At 41.1% G+C, this 12,489-nt stretch overlaps 2 protein-coding genes across 2 annotated transcripts; both read left to right on the forward strand.

Moving 5' to 3' along the window:
- Positions 1-315: 315 nt before the first annotated feature.
- Positions 316-5,667, forward strand: LOC117856956 (chlorophyll synthase, chloroplastic). The gene is made up of 15 exons (XM_034739411.2): positions 316-727; positions 831-884; positions 1,000-1,088; positions 1,826-1,913; positions 2,313-2,398; positions 2,498-2,584; positions 3,347-3,412; positions 3,491-3,574; positions 3,682-3,743; positions 3,844-3,919; positions 4,002-4,064; positions 4,141-4,222; positions 4,681-4,757; positions 5,062-5,109; positions 5,237-5,667. The coding sequence occupies exons 1-15, from the start codon at positions 322-324 to the stop codon at positions 5,297-5,299; spliced, it is 1,431 nt and encodes a 476-aa protein (XP_034595302.1). The 5' UTR covers positions 316-321; the 3' UTR covers positions 5,300-5,667.
- Positions 5,668-6,086: 419 nt separating this feature from the next.
- On the forward strand, positions 6,087-12,372 carry LOC117856954 (DNA mismatch repair protein MLH1). Its single transcript, XM_034739409.2, has 16 exons — positions 6,087-6,399; positions 6,893-7,065; positions 7,156-7,228; positions 7,314-7,448; positions 7,527-7,737; positions 7,907-8,055; positions 8,178-8,276; positions 8,680-8,752; positions 8,941-9,073; positions 9,400-9,494; positions 9,579-9,687; positions 10,048-10,207; positions 10,355-10,516; positions 10,870-11,035; positions 11,361-11,509; positions 12,129-12,372. Exons 1-16 carry the CDS (start codon positions 6,157-6,159, stop codon positions 12,171-12,173), a joined length of 2,175 nt encoding a protein of 724 aa, XP_034595300.1. The 5' UTR covers positions 6,087-6,156; the 3' UTR covers positions 12,174-12,372.
- The last annotated feature ends 117 nt before the right edge of the window (positions 12,373-12,489 follow it).

Below are 12,489 nucleotides of genomic sequence, written 5' to 3' on the forward strand. Positions count from 1 at the left end.
TCTGTCACATTAGATTTTGATGCTAATTAGAAGTATTAAACATAGACTAATTATAAAACTAATTGCGCAGATGGAGTATAATAATTAGTCCATGATTTGATAATGTGGTGCTACAGTAACCATTTGCTAATGATGGATTAATTAGGCTTAATAGATTCGTCTCGCGAATTAGTACAAGGTTCTGCAATTAGTTTTATAATTAGCTCATGTTTTCTTCCTAATTAGCATCCGAATATCCGATATGATAGCACCTTATATCTAAACACACCTAAGATAGAAGTTGCACGAGCTCGCAAACTGCACATTAGGGCCAACTTGTTCATGCAACGTGTTCGGGGCGCTGCTTTGCAGCTGCCTGCTGCTGCTCGGGTGAGAGCAGCGCAGCTGCAGCAGCAGCAGGCAGCGTGCAGCGGCAGCGGCAGCCGTTCGATCGTCCGCGCTCAGAATCCTGTCCAGTGGCAGCCACCCGTGAGGCCGGCAGCAGCGAAACTGACCGCATTCCGCTTCCGCGGGCAGGCAGCAGTAGCACAGCAGAAACCCCGCAGCCGCAGGCGTTATCGGCTCTCCTCCCGTCGCTCCTACAGCCGCTGCCTCTTCGGCTCCTTCCCCATGGCCGCCGCCCTCCTCCTCGCCGCCTCCACCTCGTCCTCCTCCTCCGCCGCCTTCCGGCCCCCTCTCCGCCTCCGCTCTCCCACACACCCTCCTCATCCCCGCCTCATCCGCACTGGTACGTACGGCCCTCCCTCGTCTCTCTCCACGCTTGCGCAGCACTGTACGCTGGAGAGCAAAGTTTGACCGATCCCCTGACGCTTGTCGGGCTCCATTCGCAGGGAGGCGGCCGTTCCCGGTGGTCCGCGCGGCCGAGACCGACGCCACCAAAGACGGTGAGCACTGCTGCGCGCGCCGCTATTGTCGAAACGGCCGTGTTGTTCGATACTTTTCAACTCGTTTTCTGCTGGTCTCTGATGCGAGCTTGGTTTGGTGGGTTCGGTTGCGCAGCGAAGCCCAAGGCCCCGGAGAAGGCGCCGGCGGCGGACGGCTCCAGCTTCAACCAGCTGCTCGGCATCAAAGGCGCCAAGCAGGAGACCGTGAGTCCTCCCCGCTTCCTCCCCGCGTTACTCAGTCTCCCTGCGTTGGATACATGTTGCAATGGTTACCTGCCTTTGGTTGGATGGTGTAGCTAATTGGGGCTCATTCTCTTGCACATTGTAATGTTGTCGGCTGGCCAATGTCTTTGCTAACCAGTGAATGTGGGTACGTGGCACACAAACAACTGATCCGCAAACAGAGAACTGATCTGGATGCCGGAAATTATGCTGTCACCTTCGAGAATTGTTTTTTTTTTTGGGGGGGGGGGGGGTGACATGCGAGAATATGTGTCCCATAAAGTGAGCTTTTATTATGTTCTTAATGTTGCCCCTTTCTAACAGTTAAGCATCTGACCAGGTTGCACATGTTTTTTTTTTGAAACTACCAGGTTGCACATATTACCTTTTATTTTTTTTGGCTGAATTGCTTCGCATGGTTTGTGCTATGACTGGTAAATGGTATCATCCTGTACTTAGCCAGGTTTTTCATGCAGTGGAAAAGTTTAGTAATAGCGATTCTTGTAACACAATGTTCATCAGATGGCAGCTTTATTTTTAAAAAAGAGTTCAAAGGACAACATCTTTTGTTACTTGAGCATATTCTTTTGGACATGTGTAATTGTAAATGCTTATAGTCTTTAGAAGTCAATTATATGTACACCATGTTAGCCATTTGTGAATACAAACTGGAAACAATGTAATATTTATCAATGCCGTCTTTCACATGGTGTGAACAGGACATTTGGAAGATACGTCTTCAACTTACTAAGCCAGTGACGTGGCCTCCGCTTGTCTGGGGAGTTCTCTGTGGAGCAGCTGCCTCTGGTATGCTTTGGTGTCTATAATGGTTTTTATCTGCTCCTTCACTTCATAACAAGAATCCATCATGTGAATTTTGGCAAATAAATTTCGTCCTGTGTAGGTACATCAAGCATTGCATCGTTGTCCACCTTCCAAATGACTTTTTACTTTGCTAATCAACATTAGTATCCTTCAATCTTCAAGTTCAACCGAATGACATCCATTATCATCCTTTCTGTTGAATTTAAACTAGTGAAACCCAGCAACTTTCACAACACACTGAACTCCTTTTGTCCTGAACTGCCTGAATTTTAGGATAGGGGCACTAGAGTACACTGGCTGATTTTTGTACTTATAACACTGTTCCTGTTGTTGTATGACTATTATGCTTATGTTCTTTTTCTCCTAATCTGTCATATTCAGGAAATTTCCATTGGACAGTTGAAGATGTCGCAAAATCTATTGTATGCATGATAATGTCTGGCCCATGCCTTACAGGATACACACAGGTTTACTTTTAAATTATCTGTTGTGGCTTTTATTGATTACCTCAAATATGCTGACTATTACTACTAATGAGTATGTCAGCCAAACATTCTTGTTTGTAGACAATTAACGACTGGTATGATCGAGACATTGATGCAATCAACGAGCCTTATCGCCCTATTCCATCGGGTGCTATATCAGAAAATGAGGTATGTCTGTATTTGGGAGAGAGAAATCTTATCTCTTTTGGCATATGTAATTGCATGTATGTTTAGTTTCATCATCTGTCAACTAGTTTGTAGGTATATGTGTTCTAACTTGTCATTTTAGGGGGTTCTAGATAATTAACCCACAAAACGAAACCATTAATATACCACTTATTTCTCATGGTCTTTTGCATCAATGCACCATTCATTACTTCCTATCCTGAAACTTTGGAAAAATATGATGCCACTCAAAAGATGATAATAATCACACTCTTGTTGCAAACCAATATGTTTGTTTAAAAGATAAGCATGTCAATTTTCAAACTCAATCTCTTGTTCCTTGTATAAAGTAGAGTCTAGAAGAACGACGATTCAACTTTTTTCCAAAACATGAAATCTACTTAGGTTTCTAAATTATCCCTTCATTTTTTTCTTTGCATCAAATCTTTGGTTCGATTAGAGTGGTATTATTTTATCATTATATCCGTTATCACATATAAGGTTAGTTGGTAGATTGCTTTTTTAATTAATGTTGTAGTGCTATTGCTATTTGCAAATCTCCTCTTTCAAGTTGTCATTAATATCTGAGTGGATCTATTTTCCCTTGTGATGCATGTAATGCCATTTACTGTTGTGTAAAATTTGAAATGAAACTGGATCATGATGACGACAATCTTTTCATATCATCTACAAGGGTTTTGCCAGCTCCGACTGGCCAATTAATCATGTTATGTCTGTCTTACTGATGAGAATGATTCTCTTCAGGTAATTACTCAGATCTGGGTGCTACTGTTAGCAGGGCTTGGATTGGGTGCTTTGTTAGATGTGTGGGTAAGTCCTTAAGAAACTGATTTTGTGCACCAACAGGTTGGCTGTTCGCATATGTTCTAATGGTCTGCTTCATTTCAGGCAGGGCACGATTTTCCTATTGTTTTTTATCTTGCTGTGGGTGGTTCCTTACTTTCCTACATATATTCAGCACCACCTCTCAAGGTACTTGAGTGTTTCTTCTTTATACTGATTCTGATTTTTTAAAATTGTTTCTTGGACTATTCCTTTTGATTGAAAGATACTCACAAAACTTTATCATAAATTTTCAGCTCAAGCAGAATGGATGGATTGGGAACTTTGCTCTGGGTGCGAGTTACATTAGCTTGCCCTGGTATGATCATTGTCAGTGGTCTCTTCATATAAAGCAAAGTGTTGGCTTCGATGTTACAGTCATTATTCCAAGAGCTTAAAGATATAATATATTTTTGCAGGTGGGCTGGCCAGGCGTTATTTGGAACTCTTACTCCTGATATCGTTGTCCTCACAACTTTGTACAGCATAGCAGGGGTATTTCTTCTCCATTTATTGTTCCCTTTTCTTTTGCTCATTATACCCGTCATGATGCTTCACTGTTTTCTTGATTACGTAGCTAGGGATTGCCATTGTAAACGACTTTAAGAGCATTGAAGGGGATAGAGCTCTGGGTCTTCAGGTTATTCTCCTTTCTGAATAAAATGTTTTCATTATTGAAGCACTTCTCCATACCAGTTCACCTTTTCTTTTTGTAGTCACTCCCTGTTGCTTTTGGAATGGAAACTGCAAAATGGATATGCGTTGGAGCAATTGACATCACTCAACTATCTGTTGCAGGTAAGACAGAAATTTCATCTATTGCTCGCTCCTTTTCTTTTCATATAAATTACCTCAAGGATTCTGTATAAGTTTCATTTGTTTAACATATTCGGATTGCCATGTGGTTCATGGCTCCATGCTGCTGTTAAGCATACCGTAATCACTGCATTTGTCATGGTAATGCATCAGATTTTAAGTTTCCCATTTATTAATGGAGCCTTAAAAGGAACTTTGGAGGGTGGTTGCTTTGAACATAAGATGTGCGCAGTGAAAATTTTGTTCTGTTTCACTTCAGAAAACTTCACATGACGGCAAACAATAAATTAAGTTTAACAAAGTTATAGCTACATTCTCTATGAGTATTCAGATGAAGTGAGTGTTTCCACTTGTTGCCATTTTCTACCAGCATATGCTTGATTTATCTCTATGCTGAATTTCTGTAAGAGTTTGTTTTAAATGGAAGTTTCACTTTCCAGGCTACCTATTGAGCACTGGGAAGCTATATTACGCCCTGGCGCTGCTTGGACTAACAATCCCTCAAGTGGTTTTCCAGGTAACTGACCGTTCTAGATGTTTGGTTGTTTCAGTTTTTTGCTCTTTTCCATGGATGCATGTTACTAAATTCGAAGCTTAACTTCTGAGGAATAGCTTTATCTTTAAGGCTGACAAAACTGCATTTGAGTTAATTAGTTATATATATGTCCTAAGTGAAGCATTGCTGATAAGAACATCTTCAGTCCACAATACATAACTAAAGAACAAACAGCACCAAATAGTATGTGGAGAGCTTGTCTGCTTAATTAGCAGCCCCAGATTCGTTTGTGCATATTCTAATCCTTCTTACGTTGTTGGAGCAGTTCCAGTACTTCCTGAAGGACCCTGTCAAGTATGATGTCAAATATCAGGTGCGCTTCATCTGGTTGTCCGTTGTCCCACTCTTTTTCTTGCTCCAGCCCTTCCCTTTCTGTATCCGCGAGCAACAGGAAGAACTTTCAGACGCTTATCACGACAATGTTACTTTGCTGAACGCAGGCAAGCGCGCAGCCGTTCTTCGTATTGGGCCTGCTGGTGACGGCCCTGGCGACCAGCCACTGATGAAAGCATCCAACGTAGACTGGATCCGCAGAGCTTCGTGGGAAGAAGCAGATTGTTCAGGTGTGATGAAATAAGGTTTCAGCGTCTCTGTATATCACGATGTGCTAGCTCCTTGTGAGCAGGTAGGATCGTCCTTCTGGTACAGAAAAAAAGAAAAGGAAAAAATCAGTTTTGTAAGGTTTATGTGATGCAGCAGCCATGCTGGTGATGGAAGGATTAGCGACATCGCCTGTTGTTGTAGTAGGTTCAGTAGATACACGATAAGACGCTTGAGAATGCTGTGCCATTGCCAGCTGCTCAACCGGCTGCAGCTCTGCAAGGCTTTGAACGAACAGTTTTGCGATGAAATCCAGCATGACTATTGTCTACACTCTCTCTGAAGCGAAATCGGATAACTTGTTGTCAGTTTGTCACCACATGTCCGCACCAGAATTACAAGCAACGACCAGACCAATTTGAGACCCCAAATTTTAAATTCATACCGTTGACACACATGGTATTTCTGATGTTAGTAGGAAATACGGTCACATTGACTATTTCATCTCGTAGGAACTGATCCAACGGTCTTCAAAACCTGCAGCTGCTGCACCACCCAAACAACCATATAATCCTTCGTGAAGAAAATGCTGATTTGCATATTAACCAAGCACAAATTGGTTCACAGAAATACCAGAAATCTTGATGTTCCAGTGATCGTATTTCCTGTCAATTACGTATCTCCTGAAATAAAATGAATACATTTTTCGCAGCTTTTAAATGATAAACCAACCATATCGCGGTACATTGCGCGCGAACTCCGAAGACCAAACCCTTCACCTTTCCCATTTTCTCAGCAGTCAGCCGCCCCCACGGCGGGCATGGACGTCGATGACCCGTCGCCGCGCGCCGGCGGGTGCGGCGCGAACCCGCCGCGCATCCGGCGGCTGGAGGAATCGGTGGTGAACCGCATCGCGGCGGGGGAGGTGATCCAGCGGCCGTCGTCGGCGGTGAAGGAGCTCGTTGAGAACAGCCTCGACGCCGGCGCCTCCACCGTCTCCGTCACCGTGAAGGACGGAGGACTCAAGCTCATACAGGTCTCCGACGACGGCCACGGCATTCGGGTATGCCCACTAAACCCTAAACCCACCCCCATCTCCTGGACATTCGCCTTTTAGTGTCCGGTGGACTGTAGATGTGGCTTAGATTGCTACCGTTGCTTGAGGGTGTCCCCATTTTGTGGAGTCGACGAATTGCCAAGCATGTGAACAGGGAAGGATTAGGAAATTTTGGTTCTGTGCTTTGATAAATTGAAAATGTTTTTATGTTTTTCCCAATGTCTTCATCTCTATCAATGAAACAAGCACGCAAATAATGTCACGGGAACAAAATGTGATGGCATAGTTATCTCTATTAAGCATTTCACGACAGCAAATTCTAATAAATTAAGAGGACTTAATTTTGGATGCTACGATGTACTCGTACTTTATGGGACTACAGGTTAGACTTGTTGCATTTGGTGGGGCCTGGTCCCTATTATAAGATCAGTACATTAGTTTCTCCTTAAGTATCCAACGAAGAAGTATTTGTGTAACTAACTTAATTTTCCTTATGTAGCCTGAGGATTTGCCAATATTGTGTGAAAGGCATACTACCTCAAAGCTATCCGCATATGAGGATTTACAGACAATAAAATCTATGGGGTTCAGGGGGGAGGCCTTAGCCAGTATGACTTATGTCGGCCATGTTACTGTGACAACAATAACAGAGGGCCAGCTTCATGGCTACCGGTTAGTCCATGAACAGTTAAATTTCATGACTTTGCTGCATTCTATATTTGTTGTTGATAAGTTTTGTCATGTCCCCCCTCCCCCTGTCAGTGTTTCTTATAAAGATGGAGTAATGGAGAATGAGCCAAAACCATGTGCTGCGGTTAAAGGAACTCAAATCATGGTTAGTTTGCTTGAAGTTGTACTTCTTGTCTGCTTAATACTGTTGAATATGCTTTCTAATTTTGATAAAACATAATTTTCTTCAGGTTGAAAATTTATTTTACAATATGGTAGCTCGTAGAAAAACATTGCAGAACTCCAATGATGACTACCCCAAGATTGTGGACTTCATTAGTCGGTTTGCAGTCCATCACATCAACGTGAACTTCTCTTGTAGGAAGGTAAATATCCCTGTATTTTTCCCTTTATATCATCAGTCATCAGATTGAGTAGGGTGTCATTTGCTTCTTCTGTCACAGCATGGAGCCAATAGAGCAGATGTTCATAGTGCAAGCACATCTTCTAGGCTGGATGCTATAAGGAATGTCTATGGGGCTTCTGTCGTCCGTGATCTGATGGAAATAGAGGTTTCAGATGAGAATGCTGGAGATGCAGTCTTCAAGATGGATGGCTACATATCAAATGCAAATTATGTGGCAAAGAAGATCACGATGATCCTTTTCATAAATGGTAGAAATATGCGAGATGAGACATTACTCATCAATAAAATCTGCTAGTTTTATGTAGATAATTATGTGATGTAATTGTGGCCAAAATTAGTCAAGTTGGCCGCTCCTTATTTTGTATATGCATTATTTCTCTGCTTTATCATTTATGTATCTTCATATTTACTCTTCAGATAGGCTTGTAGACTGCACTTCTCTAAAAAGGGCTATTGAATTTGTGTACTCTGCAACATTGCCTCAAGCATCCAAACCCTTCATATACATGTCCATCAATCTTCCACCAGAACATGTCGATGTCAATATACACCCAACTAAGAAAGAGGTACATTTTGAAACATCCTTCTAAGATTTGTTGTCCTTCTGATGTTCAAGCATTTTTTTTCTTTCAACCTTTACTGTTAGATAACACATGGTTGGATACTTTTGCAAATCTTTGGCTTTCAGGTTAGCCTCTTGAATCAAGAGCGTATTATTGAAATTATTAAAAATACTATTGAGGAAAAGCTGAGGAGTTCTAATACCACAAGGATATTCCAAACTCAGGTGGTGCCTATTTAGCACTCTCATATTGTATGTGTAACATTGATATTATGTGGTGCTTTTGGGTGATAACCTATCCAGTTTACCATATATCTTCTTGATGGCTTTTGATTGCATACCTGGGCACCATTGTTAATAGACACTTTCTTGGAAACATGACCTGTCACCAGGTGACCCTTGCCTATAAACACAAGTATAGACCTTGATTCAAGCCTTCCCCTTTATCTGATATACGGTTTTCCATGGCATATGATTTGGTGATAGTCAATGGTCATCATTTTTGTTTTTTTATAACATGCTTTCTTACATTTGAAGCGTTGCATGGTTTATGTGCATATATGTAGTTGAATTCTAACGTGAACTTTTCTGCCCATTGATGGTGCTGTTACATGCACGTTGTGTGCAGGCAATAAACCCCTCGGCACTTACTCAAGCTAACACGCAGAAGGAAAAGGGTACTGAGGTCAAAATGGCATCTGGTATGCAGAATGTCAAACAACGCTTATATTGGATCTTATCTCTTTAAGCTTAGATGTGTTCTAGTGATGCCCTAGGCGGCCATGGCACGCTAGCTAATTATTTATTACTATTTGTTAACAAATTAGTGGTACCTGAAACCTCCACTGCACCCAGCATATCATCTCACTGTAACCATCTTGTACTGTAGGAATGAAATCTCAAAAGACTCCTGTTAGCCAAATGGTCAGAACTGATCCACGTGATCCATCAGGAAGGTTGCACACTTACTGGCACGGGCAATCTTCAAATCTTGAAAAGAAATCTGACCTTGTTTCTGTAAGGTATGGTCCTAATTAGCAAGCTGGCAACCATCTAGCGTTCATTTTAGATTTTCTGCCAGATTTGATTTGATCTTGTATTTGTTTCATCCACTCACATGCACCCGCTAACTTTTTGTTTACAAAGCACCTATTCTATGCCTTTCATCATGTAAAGATTTTTTTTGTTTACATGCTGTTGGTTGTTTGGTTGGAAGTACTGTCTTTTTTTGTCCTTATTTCTACATTGGTTGTTAATTCAAAACAATATACTTTTAAACGCAAAAAAGTGCGATTTTTAGTTGATTTTTCTGTGGCTGATTTTCTTTTTCAATGTTTGGTTCTACTAGAAATGTAGTAAGATCAAGGAGAAATCCAAAAGATGCTTGTGATTTATCCAGTCGTCATGAGCTTCTTACAGAAGTTGATTCTCAATGCCATCCCGGTGAGCTCATCAGTCATCTCAGCCTTTGATGACTGAAAGGAGTGCCTCTATTATTTTTGAATGATGTTTTATCTATTGCTGCAGGTCTGTTAGAGGTTGTTAAGAATTGCACATATGTTGGACTGACTGATGAAGTTTTCGCTTTGATACAGCACAATACTCGCTTATACCTTGTCAATGTTGTAAATGTTAGGTAAACTCTAGTGAATTACTGTATCTCTCATCCTTTCCACATATGACTAGTGTCTTATCCAAGCTAAAACTTTCAATTTTTGTCGTAGAAGGTACGAGAAACCCAATTTCACTCTACCCATAAAAGGATAACGTGCATGCATGGCTACATAAAATTGTTCAGGGCTTTAGACTGCCATGCCAGACCATCATAAAACTGCTTCCCTATGCATCTAATATCCATCTGTTCTAAAAAAAACAACATCTGCAAGCTTGCAATTACTGCCACCACTTCAAATAACGGATTGATATTTATTTATTTATTGGGACGTTTTGGCATTTGCTTTCATGTGGTATGTTTGTTGTTCAATTTGTGGTGCAGTAAAGAACTCATGTACCAGCAAGCACTTTGCCGTTTTGGAAACTTCAATGCTATACAGCTTAGCGAACCAGCTCCTCTTCGGGAGCTGCTACTGATGGCACTGAAGGATGATGAACTAATGGGTGATGAAAATGATGAGGAGAAAATGGAAATTGCAGAAGTAAGTTGTTTTCTGAATGGCTCAATTCTTTGTTAATGTAGTAGGTGTCTAGGTGATATTTGTATTTCTGAATTCTTTTATTGCAGTTAAGTCCACTGACTTTTTGTTGCATAGCTCCTTTGATGAACATGACATATTTTGTTGCAGGTAAACTCCGAGATACTGAAAGAAAACGCCGAGATGATTAATGAGTACTTCTCTATTCACGTTGACAAAGATGGAAACCTGACCAGGCTTCCAGTTGTACTTGATCAGTACACCCCTGATATGGACCGTCTCCCAGAATTTGTGCTGACTATGGCGAATGATGTAGGTTTTCTCTTATCAAGTCATCAAGTTCATCATATATGCTAATTTAAAGTCAAGCATGGCATTAGACTATGCACTCCCTGTTGAGATGGCAAGTAATACATTTTTTTTAGAAAAAGGAAATCATTCCGGCCTCTGCGAGCAAGTAATACATTTGCAAATCGGTTTCAAAGTTTCAAATTTAAATGGTTTTCGTGTAGATATGGCAGCTAAATATCTGAACTTAATTTTTTAAAAAAAGAAAAACTTATTTCATAGTTTGAACCCAGTATGTGTTGCTTCATTACTTTTTTAACCCTCTGCAGTTCTAGTTCTGGCAATCCTGATTTTTAGCAATTACGATCTTTCAATAGGTTACTTGGGATGATGAAAAAGAGTGCTTCCGGACGGCAGCTGCTGCTATTGGGAATTTTTACGCTCTCCATCCTCCCATCCTTCCAAATCCATATGGGAGTGGCATTCAGTTGTACAAGAAAAATAAAGATTGCATGGCAAGTGGTAAATGTGTTGATAATACAGGTGAGCTTATTGGATATCTGTACTCTACAACAATTACTCATTGAAGTGCTAGTGGTGCCAGGACATAATCAAGATCTGCCAAAGTTTACACCTTAGTAGATACTTATTATCAAGATTATTGATCCTGGAATTTGTCCCAGTTGACAACTCTGAAACCACTCAGATGACATGAGATGGAGTTTAATGGCACACAAATTTCCGTGATATATGATGCCAGGGCTACATCCTCCATAGGCTCAACTGTAGCACAAAAATTTCCCTGATATATGATGTCTTTTCATCAATATTAAATTGCTATTATTGCTAAAATTAAATTGCACCACAGATGAAGATGATATTGATCAAGAACTACTTGCGGAAGCAGAAACAGCATGGTCTCAACGAGAGTGGACCATTCAGCATGTCTTGTTTCCATCCATGCGACTTTTCCTAAAGCCCCCAAAGTCAATGGCAACAGATGGAACATTTGTTCAGGTTTGTTCTTGTGTTTCGAAACTTATGGAAGTCCAGAGACACCATTAGATATGGCTAGGCTCCTGATGCTGCACTTTTGCCTGTTGATGGTTTAATTGCTGCACCTAGTTCCTTGTCATGCTTTATGTACAAGTTCCTTGGTATTTCTCATCAGCTTGGCATTGAATTGTTTGACAAATTGGTAATACGGGTTCCCCATTTATAGATGCATGTACATGTGCTATTGGCTATTGCTACCGTCAGTGTCTCCAGAGTCCAGATTTGTACATACTTCCAAAATTGAGAGCACTATCCCATCTTCTAACCATTGCAATGTCCTTGGCACGATCTTGAGGCATTCTGGAGGGTCAAGCCAGCACATGTAAATGTGGTTTTGCATTTCCTTAAAATTGCTAGTAGCTGCAAATCATTTCAGACAAATCATAGTGTCACCTTTTAACCCTGTTCACCTATGGGTTACATTGTTATGAGTAGATTATCTCATTCTCTGTCAACAGGTGACCAGAAGCTTTGAAATGAATTTTAGTGTTACCACTTGTGCATGATTTGCCTTTGCCAATGATGATAATAACAATGGTTGCTAATCTTTTCCATTGTTATTTCTCAACTGTGCATGCAGGTTGCTTCTCTGGAGAAACTTTACAAGATTTTTGAGAGATGTTAGCTCACGCAAGTGCAACTTACATAGAGGACGAAGTAACACCCTACTGAAACATTTTGCGCTGTATATATTTTGTACGGATAGTGCCGTTTGAGTAGTAGACAGATTGAAGTGTACCACCACCTGCAAACCACGCGTGTACTGTCAATTGCACAATCCTCTTGCTGTGTGGCTAAATTTTATGTTTCTGATGTGTTGGTAACTTGTTGAAATTGTCTGCGCTTAGGTTCATATGGTGTTGCCCGCACAGTTCGCCTAGGTTCATATTTTTGTTTTATCCGAGTGGTGCAAGTTTATACTTTAAGCCCATGTCATAAAC

This window comes from Setaria viridis, chromosome 5, assembly GCF_005286985.2.
Source record: "Setaria viridis chromosome 5, Setaria_viridis_v4.0, whole genome shotgun sequence".
NCBI classification, from domain to species: domain Eukaryota; kingdom Viridiplantae; phylum Streptophyta; class Magnoliopsida; order Poales; family Poaceae; genus Setaria; species Setaria viridis.